The sequence below is a fragment of the Lindgomyces ingoldianus genome (assembly GCF_010093535.1).
Source record: "Lindgomyces ingoldianus strain ATCC 200398 unplaced genomic scaffold BDR25scaffold_42, whole genome shotgun sequence".
In the NCBI taxonomy this organism is placed as follows: Eukaryota; Fungi; Ascomycota; class Dothideomycetes; order Pleosporales; family Lindgomycetaceae; genus Lindgomyces; species Lindgomyces ingoldianus.
This window is the reverse complement of record NW_022985203.1, coordinates 20414-43627: the sequence shown is the minus strand read 5'-3', so window position 1 is coordinate 43627 and position 23214 is coordinate 20414. Positions and strand designations below refer to the sequence as shown.

General features: G+C 47.3%; 9 protein-coding genes across 9 annotated transcripts; 3 read left to right on the top strand and 6 right to left on the bottom strand.

Moving 5' to 3' along the window:
• Positions 1-935: 935 nt before the first annotated feature.
• BDR25DRAFT_241194 (alpha/beta-hydrolase) lies at positions 936-2132 on the bottom strand (the record flags this gene model as incomplete). Its single annotated transcript, XM_033685735.1, has 1 exon — positions 936-2132. One exon carries the CDS (start codon positions 2130-2132, stop codon positions 936-938), a length of 1197 nt encoding a protein of 398 aa, XP_033541674.1.
• A 1161-nt stretch (positions 2133-3293) lies between these two features.
• On the bottom strand, positions 3294-4795 carry BDR25DRAFT_295987 (uncharacterized protein). Its single transcript, XM_033688883.1, has 2 exons — positions 4702-4795; positions 3294-4609 (listed from the first exon to the last, which is right to left on the bottom strand). Exons 1-2 carry the CDS (start codon positions 4771-4773, stop codon positions 3473-3475), a joined length of 1209 nt encoding a protein of 402 aa, XP_033541673.1. The 5' UTR covers positions 4774-4795; the 3' UTR covers positions 3294-3472.
• Positions 4796-4978: 183 nt separating this feature from the next.
• On the bottom strand, positions 4979-7098 carry BDR25DRAFT_346406 (uncharacterized protein). Its single transcript, XM_033694144.1, has one exon. It carries the CDS (start codon positions 7026-7028, stop codon positions 5019-5021), a length of 2010 nt encoding a protein of 669 aa, XP_033541672.1. The 5' UTR covers positions 7029-7098; the 3' UTR covers positions 4979-5018.
• Positions 7099-7147: 49 nt separating this feature from the next.
• Positions 7148-9329, bottom strand: BDR25DRAFT_271035 (uncharacterized protein). Its single transcript, XM_033687235.1, has 4 exons — positions 9174-9329; positions 8964-9101; positions 8823-8915; positions 7148-8758 (listed from the first exon to the last, which is right to left on the bottom strand). Exons 1-4 carry the CDS (start codon positions 9204-9206, stop codon positions 7286-7288), a joined length of 1737 nt encoding a protein of 578 aa, XP_033541671.1. The 5' UTR covers positions 9207-9329; the 3' UTR covers positions 7148-7285.
• A 308-nt stretch (positions 9330-9637) lies between these two features.
• Positions 9638-10865, top strand: BDR25DRAFT_337236 (vacuolar ATP synthase subunit E). The gene is made up of 3 exons (XM_033693172.1): positions 9638-9772; positions 9873-10381; positions 10438-10865. Exons 1-3 carry the CDS (start codon positions 9740-9742, stop codon positions 10586-10588), a joined length of 693 nt encoding a protein of 230 aa, XP_033541670.1. The 5' UTR covers positions 9638-9739; the 3' UTR covers positions 10589-10865.
• Positions 10866-11311: 446 nt separating this feature from the next.
• On the top strand, positions 11312-12067 carry BDR25DRAFT_93272 (uncharacterized protein). Its single transcript, XM_033699257.1, has 3 exons — positions 11312-11439; positions 11558-11693; positions 11767-12067. Exons 2-3 carry the CDS (start codon positions 11593-11595, stop codon positions 12026-12028), a joined length of 363 nt encoding a protein of 120 aa, XP_033541669.1. The 5' UTR covers positions 11312-11439; positions 11558-11592; the 3' UTR covers positions 12029-12067.
• Positions 12068-12295: 228 nt separating this feature from the next.
• Positions 12296-13444, bottom strand: BDR25DRAFT_380255 (NAD(P)-binding protein; the record flags this gene model as incomplete). The annotated part of the gene is made up of 4 exons (XM_033697658.1): positions 12296-12479; positions 12542-12851; positions 12938-12982; positions 13034-13444. Coding segments are annotated over 4 exons (873 nt in total), but the record flags the coding sequence as incomplete, so codon positions are not given.
• Positions 13445-19863: 6419 nt separating this feature from the next.
• BDR25DRAFT_328914 (uncharacterized protein) lies at positions 19864-20440 on the top strand (the record flags this gene model as incomplete). Its single annotated transcript, XM_033692422.1, has 3 exons — positions 19864-20034; positions 20098-20212; positions 20265-20440. The coding sequence occupies 3 exons, from the start codon at positions 19864-19866 to the stop codon at positions 20438-20440; spliced, it is 462 nt and encodes a 153-aa protein (XP_033541667.1).
• A 1379-nt stretch (positions 20441-21819) lies between these two features.
• Positions 21820-22971, bottom strand: BDR25DRAFT_337233 (glycoside hydrolase; the record flags this gene model as incomplete). The annotated part of the gene is made up of 1 exon (XM_033693171.1): positions 21820-22971. The coding sequence occupies one exon, from the start codon at positions 22969-22971 to the stop codon at positions 21820-21822; it is 1152 nt and encodes a 383-aa protein (XP_033541666.1).
• Between the last annotated feature and the right edge of the window lie 243 nt (positions 22972-23214).

The following is a 23214-nucleotide window of genomic DNA, read 5'->3' as shown; positions in this document are numbered from 1 at the left end:
AGGCTCGGTATAGTAGGAGAAGAAGGTGTTGTCTAGCACCCCAAGGCTTTGTTATATCCAGCATCTCACAGCGTGTTACATCCGCGAAAAACAAGTAAAGTACGGCACCGAAGGATCTCTGCTCGGGTCTTTGCGCGATATCGAAGTCTTTGCCCAAGGCCACTTACTGCGAAAGTGTAACGCTATCCTAAGACACGGGGGCATTAGGCCAATCAATCATCTAGGCGGTTTCCGAATGATCAACAAGAACCAATCTGTTCTCTCGGTTTCATTAGACTTTCCTGTTCACTAGATCGTTATAGACATTAATTACAGGTATAAGGGTCCAGAGGGAATATTGTGCGACGGAATCGAGAACAACGATATGCTTAGTCCAGAACAACCAAGCGCATGTTCCTCAAGACTAGGATTGTTGGAGTTCAAGGAGAAATGCATCGTATTAGGTTTCAGTAGTATGGGGGGTATGGGGGGTCCGAAATAGAAGGAAGAGCTGAAAGAAGCATGGAAGGCTCATAAGAAGCAGTGGGGCGCGGAAGAGCAAACCAAGCAAACCAAGTCTAGGAATTTGGACATGTGTATGAAGAAAAAGGTATGAGGGCCTTGAGCGGAGGCTCTCTCCCTCGAACCTCTCTCCCACATCTCATCATGAGCAGACCATTCTTTTGTTCTAGGAGCTCCGTCAATGCCTGCTCACCTATTTGCCAGGTGCTGTTCTGAATTTCTATTTCTTATTATTTGATTACCTATATTTGTGGGCTCGATCTCTTTCTTCTACTTTGTATCTTTCGTTCGTCATTTAGGTAGGTTGTTTTAAGGCGCGAGACGTGTCCATACTTACGGGCATTATTAAATCGAGAAGCATACAAAGGCTGTCCCATATATCTGTTTTCTGCACACACCAATATACAGTCAATTCAACTCTTACAACTACGTAATTACTCAATCCTCAACCCCCTCACCACCTTCCCGAATTCTATCAACTCCTCCACCACTACATCCGGACCCTCATAAAATAAGAAATGTCCACCCTCATTCACATCCCTCCACCTCACAATCCTACGATGACTCTTCTCCAGTACTTCTCGTGGCGGGGCCGGAAATACCGGATCCGGGGACGCAATAAATCCCGTCGGAACCTCGACTTTCTTGCCTTCAGGCAATGTCCACTGATTGTCCTTCCAATCCGCAGCATAGATCCAGGTTGCCGTATTGAACGTGTTGGTGACGAGGTATATCATGACTTCGTCTATCAATATTTTCACGTCAAACACTTCAGTCAAACTCTTCCCTCGCAGATCCGCCCATACGTGGAATGCTTCGAGGATCCAGGCTGCGACACCAACGGGGGAGTCCATCATTGCATAAGCTAGTTTCAAGGGCCGAATGCTTTGAATGAGGTTGTACGCTTTCTCCGTCTGCCAAATCCCGTGTTCAAGTTTCGCGAATGAAATTTCAGCGTCCGTTGCATCCTTGACATATTCTCCGCTGTGGGCCGCACCGCCGTAATGACGCACACTGCTATTACCACCGATGTGCACGCCAATGCAAGAATTGGGGTAGTGGAAGCCGAGGAGATCGGATGTGTAGGAGCCCCAGTCGCCACCGTGGGCTATGTATGTTTTATACCCGAGGACGGAGGTCATGAGATCGTTCATGATGCCAGCAACTTGTCGTGGGGAAAGTGGCTCCTTGATTGAAGAGAATGCGAAGCCGGGGAAGCTTGGGATTATGACAGTGAACGCGTCTTCCTCTTTTCCGCCATAGCGTTCGGGGTGTGCGAGCCGAGGGACGAGATGAGTATAGCTGATGAAGGAATATGGCCAGCCGTGGAGGAGGAGGAGAGGTTGTGGGTTTTGACCGCTGCCGCGTTCGTGGATGAAATGGATGTCCATGGTGGATACATTGGCTTTGAAATGTGGGAGGCTGTTAATAGTCTTCTCCGTCTCTCGCCAGTCGTATTTGGAGCTCCAGTAGTCGCATATGGGACGGAGTTCATTTGGTGGAGGACCGGGATTCCAGGAGGGATCGTATGTGGTGATAGTATCCCACGGGTAGTTCTTAACGCGGTTTTGGATGTCATCCAACTTCTCCTGGGGTATGGAGATATAAAATGGAGTTGGCTCGAAAGACATTTTTGGAGTTTGAGTTTGAGGGTTTAAAAGAAGTGTTGTTTGGCTCTTCAGGAAGAAAATTGACTCAAGAAGTGATGAGATTTGCAACATTCAGAACCGTGAAATATCAGGGCTCTTTTATAGACCTTTGCAAGCCTGATCAACACCACCCATCGACATCATCTTCTCCTAATTGAGTGCATACCAACTGAGCTGCCGCGATGACTCCAACCTACTGCTGAGAAACCACCCTTTTGCGAATCATGCAACAAGCGTCATAGCTCCCATTCAGGATAGGGAGACGAGTGTAGAGTTGTGGAGGGGTCGTAAATCGCACCATTTAGGGCTAACCAACTCGTTCACGCGTCTAATGTCAACTTTGCCTATCTGGGATTAGCGTTAATTAGACCATTCCTAGGTTCGATGCCAATTGAGACTACCAGTTTTGCAGGTACAGATATCTGGACTGATACTAATCCTCACTCTGGTTAGGTTTTGTATTCTATTCTCTCTTCCCTGAAGGGCCTAGATACTAGTCTGTAAGGCTCAATATGTCTCCCACTACCTCTCACGTCGACCTCCTTTTACGGGTCGATGCATTTCGGCTGTCTAAATATTCCCACCACAACAAACCCCATTTTTGAATTCTTCCATATAAGCGTAGAGAGTTGATAAATTGCAACAACTCGACATGCAACTGCTCACCCAACTAATGCCCACCTTCCTTCCTAACCCCCTCCCCTCTTCCAGTCCACTTCCCCCACCCTCATTTTGAAAACTCTAGACCACCCTACATCCCCGCACTTATAAGATCTATCTGCTTCCTAAATTCTGCTGGGAAAGTAGCAAAAAAACTACCATGTCCTAGGCTTGCAGAGATGGCCCTGCATATTAGACGTGTGCCTGTAACATAGCCCCCCACATTCACGGACCATACCAGAACTTTCCTTTTAATTGAGTTGAAATTTCTATTTTATTTTATTTTATTTCCAATTTAGAATGATTGATGGTATTCGATCGAGTCATAGTTGTTCCGGCTAGATAATTTTGGCTTCTAGATTCGCTGAGGGTCCGGAATTAGTCTTTCCTTTTAAACGGCAAAGTAGGAGGGCCTCATATAGGAAATATGTGAATACCTAGAATTCTACTTACCATTATTTCTTGTTCAAGAGAAGTTATGGACTGGAAGTAAGAGTACGCTGACGGAGAGATATAGATAGTTCAATAAAATTCCTGCCTGTTCTACGCCCCAGGGTGAATTACAAGTCCCAACACCCCAACAGCGCTTTCTATTCCCGCAGAACGCTCAACCCTAATGCCTATAGAAGATCCACTGGGATGAGATGAACGCCAAACTCTAATCAGAGCCTTACATCGTGGAAACTTGCACGGTCTTCCTCTTCGTCTTCCACAGTTGCTTGTCCAGGTTTGTTCCTGACAGGTAAACCGGCCTCAGCTGCCTTCGCGGCACTACTAGCTCCAGGCTCTATTTCCTCCTCGCTCTCATCCTCGTCCGTCTCCTCGGTGCCGGGCTTCAGGTCTTCGGTCCTGACTTTCTGCTCCTCAGCGTGTGTCTTCGGCTCCGGTGGCGTCTCTGGCTCACTCTCCTCATCCTCCACATCGTTCTTCGGTGGCGGTGGAGGGGGAGCAGCATTCTCACTATCTTGACTCCTCTCTCTCGTTGGTCTCTCGGGTGTCGGTGGTGTGACCTCCGTCCTGGGGCTCATTATCGGGCTTCGAACCTGCTGTTGCGGCTGTGGTGAAGGGTGTTGCTGGACCGTTCCAGGACCAATCTGCCTCAGTCTTGGATCCGCGTTGAGATAGTATCCTCTCACCCCCACAATCCTGCCCTCCCTCTCACATCCCTTCACCCAATCTGGCACCACGACGGGGATATTGTTCTCTACGGCTTTCTCCCAGCTCGGCCCTCGTCCCTCTGTACACACGAAATGAGTTGTATCAATCCTGACCGTATCCACAATCTTCGCGCCAATGCGCTCCACGGTCGTCTGCAGACTCTCGCGCAGCGCGGCTGGCATATGGCCAGGAGTAATGGTAATTCCAGACAAATCCGTCATCTTATGCGTTTGCACTTTAAGTTTGTCGCTGGTATACGTGCCAGCCGAAGTTCGTAAAACGAGATGAAACACATATTCCGTGTCCACAGCCAAGCCACTCAATTTCGTGCTGTGGACTTCCGTCGGCTTAGGTATCGTGCCTGCCTTGCTACCATTGCGATATAGCGTTAGGCCGCGCAGCTCGGCAGTCGCAATGTCAATTGGATCCCATTCCAGCACTACGGAGGTCTGCGTCGCGTTTCGGCAGCGGAGGATAGGCGCCGTCGGCGAGCGCTGGCCGAAGGTGCGAAAGATGGTGGATTGGAGCGAGTGGAAGGCAGAGGAGGCTTCGGATTCGGATTTGTGGTTTCGTGCGACCGTAATGTCGACAATGCTGCCTGAGGAAATATCTGGCGGAAGGAGGATGGAGGGGAATTCGATCTAAGGCATTGTAAGTGGTAGGTGAATGGCAGGGGTGTGCCTGTGTGAAGGTGGATATTGGGGAAGATAATTGGAAGGAAGGGAGGGCATACAAGGCGTTTATCATCTGTGAGTAGTACGGCGACACCGGCGTCGACTTTGCCGACGGTCAGAGAGACGAGCATTGTGTGAGGGGTGGTGATCCAGTTTCGTGTTTGAGTTGCGATGATTTCTGGAGCTGAGCTTGAAGACCAGCGTGACTAGCCGAGGTTTCGCCAATTGGCTGGGCATGAACTTCCTCTTTCGGTTATGGATGCTCTCCACAAGTTTGCATGTATTCAGCAATTCTATGACAGCAAGTACAAAGTAAATGATATATAATATCGGCCTCTCAACTCATTTATTTCGGCTTCAAGGTTTTCTTATCCTCTTAAACGAGTCTGAAAGTCTTAACACTCCTCTCCTTATCATCCAAAAGTCGCCAGCACTCCCCATCCATGAACCCATGCACATATGCCTCTCCCACTACCTGCCACGCTTCCCTAACTCCCACGCTCCTAAGCACAAGGGGGATACTACACCCAAACAAAATTGCAACCACTTCGCCCCGTTGAGCCATGCAAGGCGCCATTCCAAAATACCCATTCCTTGTAACCATAAGTCTTCGGGATTTGTGTCTTACAGTGTCCTTGAAGCGGTCTAGGAAATTGTCTGCTTCATCTGGTTTTTCAACATATGGATCTCCATCTCCGGAAGATCGAATCTGTATCGAGGGAGACGGCAGTAATGAAAACGTCGATGGCTCTGGAGATTCGAGAATGTAGGTCATAATTGACCCAAGACTCCATCCGTCGTATATAAGAAGATCTCTATTCTGCGTGAACCATGCTGAGAATAAGGGGTCGACATTTTCGCCATTCAGACACGAATAGCAAAGGACAAGGAAGTCGGAAGTAAAGTGTCGAGGCGCTCGATTTCGGAGGTACTTGTCTTCGCGGTCGAGAACGAGGGAGTGAGCAATGGCTTCAATTTGCTGAATAGGCCCTGGGCCTGTCCCGAAATTGGTGCGCTGCCTTTGCAAGCTTTGCTGAGGCGTATGACCGGCCTCCTTGCAAGCATTACTTGTGCAACGAGTTTTGCAGTTTTCAAGACCACCGAGACCGTCGATCCAGTCGAGAACTATCCCATCGCACCACATTTCTTTGAGATTGTGGGAGAACCTGACGTTCGCCCGGTTACGTAAGGTGGAGCCAGGAGCATCGTACGCAGCTTCGTAGTCCCTCGAATTTAGCGGGCGGAAGTTCCCAATGTGCTCGCTCGCACTCTGACTTGCCATCAGCGGAACAGGCGAAGACTGAACGTAGGCTCGCCAATCTGGTGCCCATGACGGCACCACTTCTACCGCATCAGTGTCAAGACTCCCGGCATATCGGTTGAAGATATGTGTGAAGCAAACGATATCTAGACTGTGATACTCATTCCAGAAAGATCGTACTAGGTTTGCGAAGACCTGTTCGACGCCGGACTTGTATTCAGGATCTCCTACCAGACGGCGGTCGTGGTCCGTTATAATGCCGAGTACGGAGTAAATGCGATCTCTTGAGTCTGTCGCACCGTGATTACCTAGGTACGCCATCGTAGCAACGAGGTTTATTCCGTTGGACTTGGTAAACCACTGGTGTATCCGCCGTCGATTCCAAGCAGCATCAAAGGCGTGTCTTGGGACTAGCTTGTGGTCATGGCTCTTACAAAGATGAATGCTGTACATCGCTAACTTGAAGTTGCAGCGACTGATGCTACTCGACCCGCAGTAAAACTTAGCCTCGCGAGGCAGAATAAACTCTTGCAATGTCCATACTCTTGTCCACCAACTTCTGCTTAGTAGCTTCCCAACAGCATCCCATTGAACAGCGAATTTCTTATCGCGGATTTGCTCACGGAGGACTTCGCTGGTTTCGAGCGCGGATTTGAGATCAGCAATCTGTTTCAAGAATTCAACAGCACCGAGACAATCACTTTCTTCTTCCCTCTCTTTCCCGAGCCAAATAATGGCTCTACTAGCTCTTCGATAAATGTCACCCATAATTTTCACTTGCGTTGCCCTTTCTTCAACATTATCAAGATTCATACAGATTGAGTCGATCCACCACCAATCCTTATCAGAGAAATCTTTGTGTTGACAGATCATGTGGAGGAAAGGAGCGAGACTCGTCAATACGAGTAGCCAGTCCGACCCGAAGGTGATGCCTGTCGAGAATGTCTTCTTACCCCATACATATGATAAAGAGTAGAAGGGGGGAGCACTCTCCAAGCGAAATTTCTTAAGCTGCCCAGTGAAATGTCCATTTTCGTCCCGAGAGAATCTTAAGAGGCGGATGGAGGTGCTGTCGACGTGATCGGCATAGGCAGGGTGTATTGGACAGTCAAGCTGGAGGTCCATAGAGAGAAATACTGATTGAGAGCCCTAACACTTGAATGATAGTATGACCCTATTTGTATTTGCTTCTGAGGTGATTCTGACAGGCCTTCTAGGTTGTGGACAGTAAGGCTGAGCTATATGCTGATGCCTGGTCTGGGCTTACCTAAAACAACCTAACCCGTTTGGGCTAGATCATAAGTATATGCTAGGGGTCACGAGAAGGAAAGCCTAAGCGTGCTTCACGTATATAATTCTTACAATGTTAATGCAATGCGATATCATGTTCCCCCGTCCCCGCCAGAATCATCTTCATCTCCTTCTCTCCATCTCTTCCGCCACCACTTCAGCTTAAACCAATCACCCAGCACATCCTGATTCGTTCGACTCCCTAAATCGCCGAAACCCCATGTACCACGCCTTCGCCTAGGCTGAGAGTTCAATACTGCGTCAGGGTCAGATTGAGAGCCATCTTCCGGATCAGGATGGTCTCCAAGAAAGGCGCCAGAGCCATGTGCAGGTCTTTTGCCCTGCGAAACACTGCTTCGTAAGCTGCCAACGCCCATTCCTTCCCACCAGGACCGTCTTCGCACTTGAGTCAGCCACGTTGAGTTCTTTCGGCGGGTAGGTAAAGTCCCTGAGCGAGGTCTGCGCTCTAGATCAGCAGAACGTCTCGCTGGTGATCTGACGTATTCACGATCATTAAGTTCATCCCAGATCTCGTTTGTCTCCTCTGAGACAGTCATGCGGCGCCTACGCGGGGGTCGGCGTGGAGAGGGACTTAGATTTGGACTAAGTCTGCCATGGGTGTCGATTGATGGGCGTTTCTTCGACTTTGGGGTTAGGCCTGGCGCTGTAGGAGCACGAGCTAGGAGGGGGGTCCTTTCGTCAATGCCGTGGCGTTTGCGCTGCTCGGCAATGGAGCCATGCGCTCCGGGTTGCTGTTCTTCTATGTCTACGGGATATTCAGGTTCTTCGTCTAGCACACCGTGGACAAGTCCCATGCCTGGCGTTAGCACGGTCGATGGCGTGGGCACGCGCCCTTTATGTTTGCCGATGACCGGCGAGGGGGGTTGTTCGACGTGTTCTTCTAATCGCCAACTCAGTGCAACTACCCCTGCGAGAAGAATTACGGTGCCAAGAGCGATTAGTCCGGCATGTAAGACTGGAAGCCTCGAGGACTGATGGAAGTAAATCAAGCCGTCTATGATGGCGATGATGTTGTAGACGCAGAAAACGAGGGGATATAAAACGCTGGTGCTGCATAGTTTGAGGCCGCGATGCATGAAGTAAAGCTGCGATAGGGCGAAGAATACAAGGCCGAGGAGGATCATCCATGACTGCCATCGATTGAACTCATTGTGGCGATCCACGATGGTACGAACTAGAAGCTCGACGGCACTCTTGGCGATGAGGAGGGAATGCGCGGAGAGGATTCCGCTCACACAGCCAAAGAACAAGCCTCGGAGAAGGCGCTGTCGCGGCGTGGGACGGTGATAGATGCGTTTGAGGACCCAATTAGCGACGATGAACAACAGCACCATAACAGCGGTTCCAAGCATCCACAGGATGAATTGACGCCTGCCAAGAAGCTCCAGCAATTGATCCAAGTTATGCGATGGTTCGGTGAGAGCTCCAAATATGCCAATTAGAACCGCACCTACAGCGACAAGCATAGTTCCGACGAGGGAGTAAGGGGTGAAGGGCTCACTCAAGATGATGGAGGCGCAGATGGAGTTGAAGACGAGACCAGACTGGAGTCAATTAGTCACCAAGCGTAGGGGAAGCAGGAGAGAGCAGCGTGAGGAGGCTACGTACTGCCTGGAGCGTGGAGAGAACTGGCAGGGGTAGTGTTGTGATCTGGATTGTACTCCCCACGATGTTCGCGACGAGAAACATGAACATGCCAAGCTATCAAGTTCAGCCAAATATCTTCAGTATAGCATGTCCGCAACCGACCTGCCATCTCCGCCGCTTGTAGGGGGGTCTCCGCTCATAGTCGTCCTCTTTCTCTTCTTCGAGGAGGTGGGATTTGCGCTGGAGGGTCAAGCCGATGCTCTGGACACTGGTCGAGACGAGCCCAACAATGACTCCGAGCTGTGCAGGTCTAGTATTAGCTCGCGTCTCTGTAAGAAGCACGATTCCAGCCTGCCCTGGGGATAGACTTACAGCGACGCTTGCGCCGGGCGACAGTTCCACCATGCTGGGCTTCTGTATGCCGTCGCCACGCAAAGTTATTGCTACCTGAAGCGTGGAAGCATGCTGTGCGGATTTGGCGCGGGTTTCGGGGGGCTCTTGTCGGGGGCGTCCAGCGCTGGGCGATGCTGTCACTGTGATGAGCAACGCTCGACGAAGGTCCACGAGACGAGCGAGCTGGCGAACCGAGGCGAGAGGCAGGGATCCGCCCGCCTGATGATGTCGTGTGGATTGTCTGCAAGCCTCTAGCCCTTTAGCCAAGCCACCTGCTGGACGATAAATATTAATGCAGATCAATTCGTGCCTTCTGCAAGTGCCAGCTCTAATATTTGCCCGAGATACAAAATTCCCCCCGGTAGTGCTCTGCTCACACGTAACGTAATCCGTGGTTGCTTTTGGCGCTATCGCCAAATCGGTGCTCCAAGCTGTGGCTTGACCTTCACTCTCTCACAAGCTCCCACCTCGCACCCACACCCCGACCTCTACACCACCGCACACTGCTTCACCAGGCCAGACTCGTCCCGCACGCTCCCGCAAGCATGTCGCAAGTCCACGCCATGTCCGACGACCAGGTGAGAGTCTCCCTCCAGCTGGTCCCAGGCAGCTCTCGCCCGCCAGAGCTCCCCGCCGTGCGTCAACAACTGCAGCAGCTAACTACCGCCGCCATGATAGGTCGCCGGCGAGCTCAAGAAAATGACTGCCTTCATCCGGCAGGAGGCCCATGAGAAGGCTAACGAGATACGCCTCAAGGCCGACGAGGAATTCGCAATTGAGAAGTCCAAGCTCGTGCGCCAAGAAACGTCCGCCATCGACTCGTCCTACGAGAAGAAGTTCAAGCAGGCCAGCATGTCGCAGCAAATCACACGCTCCACCGTCGCCAACAAGACGCGACTAAGGGTGCTCTCATCAAGGCAAGAACTGCTGGATGGTCTGTTTGAGGAAGCAGGCAAGAAGCTGAGGGACGTCTCCAAGGATAAGACCAAATACCAGGCCATGCTGAAGAACCTGATACTGGAGGGCGCCTATGCGCTCAACGAGACCAAGCTGCAGGTCAAGGCAAGGAAGGCCGACTACGACATAGTAAAGAAGGCCATCGACGAAGCCCAGTCAGAGTACAAGAGCAAGGTGGAGAAGGACGTGTCCCTCTCTATTGACGAGCGCGACCCGTTGCCAGAGGGATCGTGAGTACACCCGGCATTGGGGCTTTGGCGAAGGCGCATGACTTACTCTACTACAGGGCCGGCGGTGTGATAGTGGTCGGGACCGGTGGTAGAATTGACATCAACAACACCCTTGAAGAACGTCTGAAGCTCCTCGAAACCGACGCACTACCATCCATTAGAGTAATCCTGTTCGGCGAGAACAATAACAGAAAATTCCACGACTGAGAGGTCGGAAGCAGCTTGTACAAGGCTTGAGACCGACTGTAGAGCTGTTGGGAATCTACGCGCGAAGGCATGGGCGAGTTTCGCCAGGCCATGTGAAAGCCATTGGCAGAAGTATTATTTTCCTTGGATCCACGGCCGTGCAAATATGGTGCATTTGTGGAGCCTGTCTCACACATGTACTTGGAGAAGCTTGTAGAATAGTAGAAAGACTTGAGCGGACTTGAGCGGACTTGAGTTGGCTTGGGAGGACTTCCTAGTGTGCAAATTTCAGTTATCGAACCCGTTAAGATTTCCGAGACTCCCAATTTTACTGCCATACTCATCCACACAACTGGACGAGTCTTGTTGAATGATGCCCGTCTTGCGCTATTCCTAAACCGGGTATGTAAACCACGCGATAAGACAAGCGTCCTCCCATCGACCGCATCTCCCATCTGCCCCGCAACACCACCAACACCAATCTCCATCATCACTCGCAGCCTCTATTTTCAGGTCGTACTTCTGCCGAAAATCAACTAGGGCTTAGCAAGCATCCGCCATGTTCTCCATTCCACCTATAACCCCTTCTTGGCTGGCTTTTTCGCTACTCCTTTCAGCAAATTGTTCCTCGGGGTATGCAGTCTATTGGAACGGCGGGGTATAGCGGGGTGGCTGGGGATTTTTGTTGGAGTGGTATTGCCGATCCGTAGAATTGGGATACCGGAAGATAGATGATTTAAATGCAGAAGCATACGTCCTTCAGCATTGGTTTCCCGTTTCCAGCGCCTATCTACCACACCAACTTCAGACTTGTTATCTTGCATCAATAACTCCGTCCAGCGTTCTGTGCTGTATTCGACCAAGATATAAATGTGGGTCAACTCGAGCTCCTTTCCACCCTTTCCTCTTACACAATTGCTGTCAACACGAGATTCAAGAACTCTGCACACACACATTATACTGACACGATGGGTCACCTGCTCAGCAAAGTCAAATCTACAACCTCATTCCCCAAATCCGAAAAGATGTCTCCAGTTGGCATGACCCACTTTGCAAAATGCCAATCAACATTCAAGCCACCGCTCATCGCGAATGAGAATGCCTACTTAGGAGATGTTGCTACAAGGTACATCTATGATCTCCATCCCCCTTTTAACCCACACATCACGTGTTAGGAATGCCTTCTAACTATCAACTAGCCAGGAAGAAGACCCCGACAAGCCAATATCATGCGGCTTCTACCGCCTCGAGAAAGGCACACCCCTTGTCTACACTTATACCTACCACGAGATGAAGATCATTGTCGAGGGTTCTTTCGACATCTCAGACGAGACTGGAAAGGAAGTGCATGCAGTACCAGGCGATGTATTCTATTTCCCCAAGGGAGCGAAGATCACTTTCAAGACGGATGATTATGGTCTCGCTTTTTACACGGGACAGAGGAAGGAGGGTGCTGCGTGAGTGTGGAAATTATGGAGCGAGTTTTATGAGTAATAAGTTGAACTAAATAAGTATGTATTTTAATACTTATTTTCTCTGCCTTCCTACTGATTCCAAGTTGCCACCATTCAAGACGCTCTAATCGCGGGATTTATTAACACCAAATGGTCGAAATGGATCACTAATACAAGAAACTGTTTTGGTTTTACTTGTACAATAGTCATCATTCAAGGTAATCTTCAATCTTCAAGAGATCCCATCAGCCTAATGGGTCTCGCTACATTGCAGGTCCAGTCTTCGCTAATCTTCACGATTAGCTTTCTAACATTGTTTTGATTCTGCAGTGCCTCAAACGCCTCCACAACCTAGTTGAACCTAAGCACCTTCGCAATGACTGGCTTAATATTATTTGTCTCTTCAAATCTGATAAACTCGGCTGACGTGTCTCTACTTAACCAGCAGCAACCTTTCACTATTCGTCATCCTTTAGCACTCGCACTTAAACCCCTCTTGAATGAATTTGGATGTACTTACCAACTTTAGCTCCAAATAGCACACTAGGTAAAAATTCCGCTAGAAGGGGTTCAGATTCTGTCAAGATGCTAATGACGCTGGCAAGTCCTCCTGGCTGGGTGCTGTTTAAAGACTTCATCATAGTCTGCGCGCCTCCAACCTCGATTACATGGTCCACCCCCTTTCCTTTGGTGATGCGGTGGACTTCTTGATCCCAGTCAGGAGTGGTACGGTAGTTGATGAGATGCGCGGCACTGATGGATTTAGCGATTTTGAGTTTTGAATCTGAAGAGGAGGTGGGGATGATGTTTGCTCTGAGGGCCGTTGCGATCTTCAGTTTTTCATCAGTCCTATTTTCCTTAGTTGTATTTCCCTTAGACTTCCGTGATCTGCCTCTGTAACTAGAGAACAACCCACCTGTATAGCAGCACAACTCACACACCCCGTCCCCTGCGTAAGAACCTATTTCCCTTTCAACCTTTCCTTCTCTTCCCCAAACTTCCAATCCTCCACCACCCCATAAAGTCTCTCATCCAACCCGCCCCTGATCGCGCCCCAAGCCGTGGAGCCCGCAGTCACCAATCCAGCAATTTCAATCCCTTTCCACCCCTTCGGCGCTGCAATAGCCCTTGCATCATCCACTACCATCCAGCTCTGCAGCGTCCCATCAACATCCGTTCCACCAAACATCTGATCGCTACCCATATTCCTCACATCCCCAGACAGCCATGCCGCGGGTTGGAGGACTACGTGTGTGCCTTCCTTGCCAGCCCAGGAAGATAGCGGTCCGGTGGTCGATATGATCCCTGCGCCGTCGGCTCCCCGGGTGAAATTAGCTTTGTGATCACCTGGGTAAGCTGGCGAGCGGGTTGTGATCAAGAAGTCACGGAAGTTGAGAGCTGCAGCAGTAAGTTTGATGAGGACTTAGTGCGAATCTAGTGTAGGTAGGGGTTTGGTGAGTTTGGTAAGGTCGTGGACTTTGGTCGCGGTGATGGGGACGGCCTAGGCGGGATTTGGAGTTGTGATAAGGCATTCCAGAGATTCTTAAGAGGTGCTGGCAAGATCGCCAATTGGAACAGGCTGGTAGGTATATCTTCAACTGTTATGCAATGATGCAAGCTAATATCGCCAATGGCCAAGTGCGCATTATACACCCGCAGCTCTCCCATGACCTGCAGGCATCTTCTCCAATATCGTAGCCCGACATACTTCGCTTTTCAACCTCATCCACCACTTCCTGTATTTCTTCTCTTCCGTCTCATCTGCTTGATTTATCTCCTGCATGTACAGATACTCTGGAACTGCCTCTGCAACTACAATAAGCACTGTGGCAGGCTCCTTTCTTTTTCGGCCCCCTTGTTCTTTCTTCTTTCTCTCTCCTACCTTCTTATTCGTGGCTTGAATCCATTTCTCGAAGCCTCTCAACTTCTCCCGAAGAACCTTCATTCCTCTCATTAGAATTCTAATTAGACAACCTGATCCCAACCAGCTATCGAGAGCTACGACCATGACTACAAAAACAACGAATAGGCACACTATTGTTACTGCAATGGTTGATCTGATAGCCTAGGTATGGCCTACTTGCAGAGGTGGTGTAGGTGACGATGACTTGCGACGGCGACGGAACGGGTGTCACCAGAGCCGGAAGCTTCCTGGCATACATCCGTGAAGCTGACATCAAATTTGTCATCCCTACGGAACTCGTTTCCGGAAATATTCACACTCCTTACGTTTCGCTGAATTGCCGGAGCAGATTTTGTACCGCCTGAGAGGAACAGTTTCGAACTCGAAAAGGAAAAAGAGTAGTAGAACCTGCTTACTCAAACGCGCTATAGTTTTTGTTGTAAGTGCATCCACGGATTCAAGTTTAGATTTGCTAGAATCATTATTTAGTTAGGAAGCACCAAGGGTAGTGGGAACTTACCGCCCACGACCGCAGACGTTCATAAAGGCATGCTTGTAAAAGTGAGGAGTTAGAGCGAGTGTTGGGATTCCTCAACTGTTAGATAGCCTGGGTTTGGCGAGTGAATGCACCAGGACGTATCCTCATCACCTCTATCCAAAAGGTACTGGCCTAGCAAGTGCGGCCCACTTAAGAATTCAAATCCACCATCATCACGACTGGAGGTGGTGGCTGTGCAAATTCCCAGAAATTTAGCTAAGCATGAGGGAATCCATTGGTTGTGCGTTCGGCAAGACGAAGCAGCGTTCCCAACCGTACGTAATACGTTACGACTCGCCAAATCAATGGTCGTAACTTCTCAGATTGTGAGTACGTTTTAACGTAAGCATAACATTTAAGTCTACTTACAGAGCGTAACTGTTACAATTTACATTTCTCCTACGTTTTAATATTTTGTAAAAAGTTACATTATAATAGCTTGTATATAGTCTACTAAGGACAATAATTTACTATAAATATAGCGCTAACATAGCTAGTTTTTTTATAGTTAAAGAGCTTTAATTATTAAGCTAAAGAGCTTATTTCTGTTATAAGTAATAGTCCTTTTACTGCTACTAAAGCTCCTCTTACAGTTGCAGCTTGTAGATAAGATAGATAAGAAGTTAAGAGTAATTTTATATAGTGTAGGATAGGCAAGCTGTCTAACTTATTTTTACTATATAAAAGAATTAGTAAACAGAGGGCTATTATCTTTAGCTATAGTAACATCTTTGCAGTAACTATTATAGTATTACTGTAATTCTATTGTTTTTTACTGCTTTTTATATAAATAATTACTAGTAAGAAAGCTTATGTCTATAAAAAAAGTCTACTTAAAGCCCTTATTATAATACTTACTACTTAGTAACTTATGTTGTGTGGATAGCAGTTGCTTATTGTCCTCTGCCTCTGCCTCTACCTTAGTATTAATATACTTTTAAAAAATAGCCTTTATTAAAGCCTTAGCTTTTTTATACTATAAAAAGTACTTACGCTAGTAGTCCTTAAACTAAAGAAGATAAAGCTAAAAGTTAAAAATAGTTATAATATAATAATAAAATATAGGCAGCTCTATAATAAACTTTTTCTAGTATATAAGCAACTTTTCTATGCTAAATGCTACACTAGATTTAAAGTAGTAATTATTACTTTTACTTTTAAGTTTATCCCTTATTTAGAGAAGCTTAGTATATAGGTGTTATAGGTTAACAACAGTTATTTATAAGGATCTGTACAAGCCCTTGCCCTTAAGGTGTTTTATTATAAAGTAAAAAACTTTAAGAAACTTATAAAAGTAATTAACTTTCTTTTATTTATTTTTAGTAATAATTTTAGTAAGAGCAGCATTACTAGAAATAGCAGAGTTAGCGCTGTTATCTTTAGTGCCTTTCTACTTATAAATAAACTTAGTAATAGTGTCCTTAAGCTTATAACAGCAGAGGAGCATAAGATAGACGCTGTGCTAGCGTACACTGCTGTCTTATATAAAATTAAGGGTTCTAAAGCTCTAGAAAGGGTCCTTATTATTAAAAGTAGCTTAAAAAGTTATAAAGGCCTTTTAGCATTTATATAACACTAACACTACATTTATAAAGTTATAGAGCTTACTTATAACTCTATGCTAATAGTATAGTTTAAATTAATTCTAAGAAGCAGCTTAGGCTAGCGCTGCTTTAAAAGCGTTTATCCTTTTTCTATATATAACTGCCTTAACTACTAGCTAGATTGTATAACTAGCGCAGCGTATACAGTGCTTAGAGGTAAGGGGCCTTTTAAGATGTTGCGTAAAGGCAGAGATAGTTTTATTATTATTATTTAACATGTTGTTAGCTACTAAATAATAAAATTTTAATATAATTTTTATAGTGCTAAGGCGCTAAAATAATAAGCTAAGGTACATATACTAATAAAGTGCAACACTACACCTAGAAAGAAGAGGTAGTTTAGAAAAGTTTATATATTAATGCTTAACATAATTTTGCTTTAAGCTATCCTTAGTATTATTTAAATCTCTACTCTCTAGCATAGGCAGGCCTTATTTATGTAGGAAGAAAATGTAGTATCTAAGACTAGAAAAGCTATAAGAAGATTAGCTTAGTTTTAAGTAAAAATGCTCTAAAGTTCTACTAATAATACTATGTTAAAAGAAATGTTATAAAGGATAACCTAATTAATAACTACTGCCTGCAACACTTCCTCCTACTACACACTATAAGAGATAATATATAACAAGCTAGCAACTTTATAAGCAGCTTTAAATAGACTTACTAAAATCCTTAGTATGTTAGGTAAAAGACCTTTTTTAAAAATGTTAATTCTATATTCTTTTTTAAAGTAGCTTATAATATAAGCGTAACTGTTAACTTTCTTTACCCTTTTATAAACGCCCCTAGCGTGGCACCTCTTATAGAGCTATAGCTTTACTTTAGAGCTGTCTTTCTTATTATTGTACACTAAATCTGCTCTATGCTGCTAAATCTAGGAGAGCTGCTAGTTCCTACAGAGCTAGCTCTTGTGCTTTATATAATACTTAACTCTTTTAGGCCTTAGCTTTCTGTTTGCTAGCTAGAGGTTATCCTACTCTATAGTAAAAGCTACTTTGTTGTTAAGACTAGCGTTAGCTAGGTACTTTTTTAAACAGGCATTAAACAGTGTACTGCCTTAAAATAAAACTAAAAAGGAAGATAATAAAGCCTTTAACCTAGTAAAGTAATAAGAACTAGCATAATAAGATATGTTAGTTTACTAAAAAGAGCTAGCTTTAGAGAATCCTTAGAATAAAGCAGTACGCCTACTGCGCTAGAGGAATTAGGACATTTAGCTTATAGTAGGTAAAATAATAGATGTAGATAAATTAATAACAATTTATAGGCTAAAAAGCTAACTATTTACATAAAATAGCACACCTTACTTCTAGCCTTTACTATAAGCGCTAATGTCTTATAAACCTTAGAGTTTTTACTTAATTATTACTCTAAAAATATAACTTTAAACACGCTTCTAACATAATTCTATATGTGTCTAATTAGGTTCTATTTTAGTAGGAAAAGTTGCCTTTTTAAGACGTACTACAGTCTGTAATGGGCGCTCCTCTAGTCATACGTTACGACTCATATCTCTCCTACGTTTCAACGGCTCACGTGACTGTTACGGGTCGTATACTACGACTCGTAGTACGTACGGTTGGGAACCCTGAGACGAAGTGGCTTACAGAAGCCAAAATTCCGGGCAGACTCAGCCATTCATTGATTTCTTTTTGGGAGGAATTTTGGAAGGGCTCTGGGGTATATGGCAGAAGATGTGCATTTGCTTGTGAAACCGGGTAAGTAAGTTCCTCCTGTATCCCGGTCGAGATATATAGCAGGGTCCAGAGAAGGCTGAAATCCGAAGCTGCTCTTTTCGCAGCGAACATATTCTGGTTTCCTCAGCCATCTCAACCCTAATTAGACAAAGAAGGAATGAAATGTAAAACGAAGATCTTTGATCGCCAGAAGCTCTTGTCTCCACTCCGAGATGCCTCCTATCCGCGCAGGTTCTTGATTCCTTTCCGTATACTTCTTCCCCCTTTATTGAGCGCTTCAACACATAAACATCTTTCTTCCTGCCCGTGTTTCCGCATCCTCTAGAGGTGCAAGCCAAACCGTGAAAAAACCTCACTATTTCGAAGAGTAGGGAATCGGATGCCCAAAGTCGCACTACACTGCCAACAGACGAGGTCGAGACGGTGGAGAAGCTGGAGTTCCGCATAACGCCTTCATACATAAGGGGTTTGTCATTCCTGAGGCCCGGCGAATATTCCCATTCGAGCTGCGTGTATCTCTCTCGACAGAAGTTGACGAATTCGTCATGCAGTCGGATACACGGAATCTGTGTTAGAGAAGTCGGTTTCGGCAGACAAACTATTGGCCCTGTGGAGAAGAAAGTCTTAACCCGGATTGCAGCTTGTATATTCAATGACAATGGTCGCAAGTGTTGGATTGCTGGCGCTGCGGAAGGAGCAGTTACTGAAAGAGTGTACTCTGTAGAAGTGTTGGGCAAGTATAATGAGTAAGCCAGCGCAAGGGGTTCGCGGGTGAATATTTCGAGGGATCCAAGGTGGCCACCTAGTGCATACTTCCATATGGGAGTCGCGGCACACAATAGACTCATCAGGGAAGCAGGTGTTAGTGGTTAGACATTGTAGTACAGGAGGAAGTCGATGATCCGAGTAGCCTCGGCGCTTCTCGGCTCTGCTCTATCTCCAGCATGTTCCGCGCGGTAACAGACAATGGTATAAAGCATGTAAGTAACAGAGAGCGAAGGCTGCGGTGATCCCGGGCCCCGTTGACTCGAAATTTACTGGTTGGTTTTAAAAGCTGGCGGGAGAACTTGGCACAGCAGCGGTTTATCCTGATGGGGATACTCGGTTCCACGAGGCAGGACGAAAGAAAGGGGAAAGCTGTAGACTTTCGATCTGTTTGCTTCGTCACCAATGTTAATGGAATCACGGTGTACCTGATATTTTATGTCGAGGAGCTGTAGCAATCAGTGGTTCTGAAACGCCACACTACGAACCAGATCGGTAGCCTTCGTTATCACGAGAGAGTAGCGGTAGGGAGGTAAGATATCATCTCATTGTTTGGCGTGCGGTAACCTCGAACCAGCGTTAACTGTAATCCTGATTTCGTGCTCAGTAGCCAGTCTGTGCAATGGTCGACAGGAGCTGTGAATCTTTGAACGACACCTCCAGAGTTGTGAACTCCAGTATCAATGTCGTCGACAGGTGAACCTTACTCTCCGGTGAGTTTTCCGGGCGTCTACAGCCAAAGCTGTCAGGGCTTGGCCCGCATGCCTCGCATTCTAAAACCCCGATGTCCACGATAACATGGCTACCGTCAGCCATGTCCGAAGACGAGCTATGGGACGTCGCCTACGGAGATTACGGTATGGAAAATGTGGATCTTACTGCGAGCCCGATGTTGGTTGCGTTTATTTGCAGCAGCGATATGAAGTTGTCGCGATAGTTGAAGCCTAATATCGGAAGGGTTCTCACTTGGAACTAGTCACAGATACGAGGCAACGTCTTCGACAACGACTCAAAGGTTAATGCCTAAAGCGCCCTCACTCCGAGTTTGGTATTGTTCCTCCCCAGCGTGTACACCTAGCCGGCATCTAATTGGCTACACTCCATCTCTCTCGCTAATCTCTTCGCCAGGAAGCTACTGCCAACTATCCAATCAGGCGTGGCAAGTGACATACCAACTACAGCCCTGCCTTGGAAGCAGAGGTTCATTTTCCGCACCTTTATCAACGTTAGGGCAAGTGGCTTCATCTCACTCATTCATAGATGCTCTTGTTTCATTCCTCCAAGCTACGCCACGTTAATCCGCGCTTCGCAATTTGGTCCGTACGAGGCATTGCCATGAGCTCCACGGCACTACCACCTGACTCGCCTTGGGATCCAGCGTATCCTGTCGCGAAGAACCAGAACCCTTCTACCATCACGCGTTCTGAAGTTCTGAAGATGTTACGCGAGGGAAAACAGCCAGGGAAGGACTTCGTACTCGTTGATTTACGTCGGGAGGATCGTACGGTAAGTTGCGGAAGCAATCGAAGTTAATTAATAGACGTTTCTAGTAATGTATTATGCTTACAGGGAGGCACTATTCGCGGCTCGATCAATCTACCAGCGCAGGGCTTGTATCCCACCGTCCCTACTCTGTACACCATGTTTGCTACTGCAAAGATCGGATCTGTTATATGGTACTGCGGTGAGTTGCAAGCAGACTTTTGCTTCGAAGTGAGGTGGCTGATCGGGGCCAGGCTCCTCACAACATCGTGGACTCCGGGGCGCCGCGTGGATGGACGATTACATCAAAGCCCAGGGTGATTCAAGCTTGAGGAGTTTAGTGCTGCTAGAGGGAATCAGAGGATGGGCGAATGCAGGTGCAGAGTACACAGCATTTATGGATGAATACGAGGAAGACGCCTGGCGCTAGCGCAGAATAGTACTTGGTTCATATTTAGTTTCGGTCCCGCCGAGTAGCCTTTAGTGGAAGAGTGGATACCGCTGTGTGAAGTGTGACAGTTGTCCACAGTCGTCAGTGGAGATCTTTCCTCGGAGCCGAAGGCTTAGCATTCCGATCCGAGCTTCGATAGGGGCAAAAATTACACTAGTTTCCGTCTCTAACGCGAGGCCGATCGACTAGGTTGATCGGTGATTAGTTGAAACGAAGCGTCTGGTGGTTGGCTGTGCAATTGGGCTTTGGTCTATAGGACGATTATAGATATTGAAGGCAGTCAATTCGTAGGGCTTTGTGATTTTGAGGTCCCTGTTAAGTTAGATGAAGTGTAATTTGGGACAAGAAGATAGGTAATTGGAGCCCGCTAAGCATCGATGTTTAAAGCATCAAAGTAGGGTATTTGTTGCACAGCCCACATACTGTTCGATCTTGGCGCACCGTATACACTTATCGAGCCTCGAAAAAGTCAGCTGATGCGACTTCTAAGTACTCAGCAACGCAGCGAACTGTGAAGTTGGGGGAGGCAGTGGTTGGACATACGAGCAGGCATTTGAACGAAACGAAATTATTGGCCGGAGATTTTACCATGGCTTGCATGTCACCTTTGAGTAGTTTTGATTGAGACAAGTTCAAAGAAACCCTGTACCCTTTGCCTTTGAGGAAGGCAGCGGATCATAGGAATCTAGGAGAGTTGGTGGATCATAGGTGTGAGGAGGCGGAGGAGGGGGAGGATTGTATGAGCTAGGATAATCTGGGTTCGGAGCTCGGTTGGGAAATTTATGCGGGGGGATGGGGTACGTTTCAGATATTGACGCTTGTGCTCGTGTACCGGGTGTCAACATTGGTATAAATGGATTCTGGATCTAGCCTTTAGTTCGCGGAACTGACTGTACATGTATCGTATTCTTAAATGCAATATCTGTCTTTCATATTCTCTGCAGTGGTGGGTGCGTAGATCTCCTGAGATCATGGATGTACATGCAAGCCAAGCACGCAACGTATTTCGTATCGCGCCAGAATTCCATTGGCCCCCCTTTCAAGACAGGAGGTGGCTCGCAGAAGCCGGTGACGGCGTAGTAGGGATCGGTGTTTCACAAAGCCCATGCCTTCGGCAGGACTTTGTGTCATTCAAGTCACTAAGATGGCATGATGATGCTGGCTGGTTTTTGGATTTCTAGAGTGTTGCAGATAGAAATATTGAAAGATAAACGACTCATATTTACTAGTCAGATAAAAACCTACACCGTGAAATGAACCCAGAGTCCCGCCTTATAGCATTATAATTAACCAAAACTAAGGTGGAGCTCTAAACCGCCACGGTGAAGACTGGCCGTTAGCCTAGTCGCACCACCTCCTCAGTTCCCCTTCACAATAGCCGTCGCTCTATAAATCTTCGCCTCATGCGGCCTCACCTCAACCGTAAACGGAATATCATACGGCCCCAAATCCTTCCCTTTCCACAAATCTCTCAACTTATACACGTCCCACGGAACCGTCAAATCTCTCCTCATACTAACAGTAATATCCGCGGTCTCACTTCCACGATTCAGCAAGGCAATTGCCATCGTCTCATCAGACAGCTCTCTCGCGTAAATCTGGACATCTTTATCTTCGGATTCGTAAACCACGGTGGCGGGCTGACCAAGAGCGTCTTGGTTGAGCGCAATGATTTCCTTGTTGGTGAGGGTGTCGAGGTTATATTTGTCGAGATTGCGGACATCAGAACCGATAAGGAGGGGCGAGTTGACCATCGACCACATGCTGAAATGAGTGCGGTATTCAAGGTTGGTAGCGCCGGTTCCGACTAGCTGCTTGCTTTCGCCATTTAGCCCCACTATTAACATATCATAATCATTCCAATGCCCCGGACCAGAATATTGCGTGATGTTGTTTCCACGGTCCAACATATCAAGTACGTCGAAATAGTACTTCTCGCGAAACCCGGGGTAGTTGAAGTCGTCAGAGATATCCTGTCCAATTCGCCATTGATTGGCGCCCTCTTCGGCCGCCCATTCCCACGTATTAGCCCAGCCGCAGTGACATGCGTGAAAGACTATAGAACGGTTAGTCGCGATGAGGGATTTGCTCATGTCGAGCATGACTTGCTGCACGACTTCTTGTGGCTCATCGTGGTGCGAGCAACAGGCGTCGTATTTGAGGTGGTCAATTCCCCACGATGCAAACATCTTTGCATCTTCTTCCGCATGGCCTTCTGAACCCGTGTATCCTGCACATGTAGTGTCACCAGGTCCACTATACATGCCCAACTTGAAGCCCTTAGAGTGTGCATAGTCTGCCAGAGGTTTGATGCCGTTGGGGAATTTCACTGGGTCGACTTCCAGAGGATGTTCCGACCGCAGTCCTTTGTAGCGCTGCCATCCGTCGTCCAAGTTGACGTAAACGAACCCTGCATCTTTTAGTCCGTTCTTTTCCATGGCATCGATAGTTTCACGGATTAGCGTTTCGCTGATGTCGGGGCCGAAGTTATTCCAAGAGCTCCAGCCCATGGGTGGTGTCAAGGCAAGATTGTTTGTGATGTTCACATTACCACCAAGGCTTGTCACGTTCCATGAAGCTTGCGTTGGTTCCGGGCCAGCTGGGGACGTTGTGTTTGGAAATATTTGTGCACGGGCAAAGGAGAAAGCGGTCGCAGCCGCAAAGAATGCTCGTCGCATGGCGAAAATGCGCTTCCTCCCCGAAGAGCAGAAAACTTGACTGCGAAAAGCAAAGAGGGGTGTTTGATTGAAAGC

Coding starts and splice junctions, on each gene's coding strand:
- BDR25DRAFT_271035 (XM_033687235.1), bottom strand. CDS start 9,206: ATGGTGGAACTGTCGCCCGGCGCAAGCGTCGCT. Junction 8,916..8,963: donor ACAAGCGGCGGAGATGGCAG/GTCGGTTGCGGA, acceptor TGAACTTGATAG/CTTGGCATGTTCATGTTTCT. Junction 8,759..8,822: donor TTCTCTCCACGCTCCAGGCA/GTACGTAGCCTC, acceptor AATTGACTCCAG/TCTGGTCTCGTCTTCAACTC.
- BDR25DRAFT_93272 (XM_033699257.1), top strand. CDS start 11,593: ATGTCTCCAGTTGGCATGACCCACTTTGCAAAATGCCAATCAACATTC. Junction 11,694..11,766: donor TTAGGAGATGTTGCTACAAG/GTACATCTATGA, acceptor ACTATCAACTAG/CCAGGAAGAAGACCCCGACA.
- BDR25DRAFT_295987 (XM_033688883.1), bottom strand. CDS start 4,773: ATGCTCGTCTCTCTGACCGTCGGCAAAGTCGACGCCGGTGTCGCCGTA. Junction 4,610..4,701: donor TCACAGATGATAAACGCCTT/GTATGCCCTCCC, acceptor ACAATGCCTTAG/ATCGAATTCCCCTCCATCCT.
- BDR25DRAFT_337236 (XM_033693172.1), top strand. CDS start 9,740: ATGTCGCAAGTCCACGCCATGTCCGACGACCAG. Junction 9,773..9,872: donor ACGCCATGTCCGACGACCAG/GTGAGAGTCTCC, acceptor CCGCCATGATAG/GTCGCCGGCGAGCTCAAGAA. Junction 10,382..10,437: donor GACCCGTTGCCAGAGGGATC/GTGAGTACACCC, acceptor ACTCTACTACAG/GGCCGGCGGTGTGATAGTGG.
- BDR25DRAFT_346406 (XM_033694144.1), bottom strand. CDS start 7,028: ATGGACCTCCAGCTTGACTGTCCAATACACCCTGCCTATGCCGATCAC.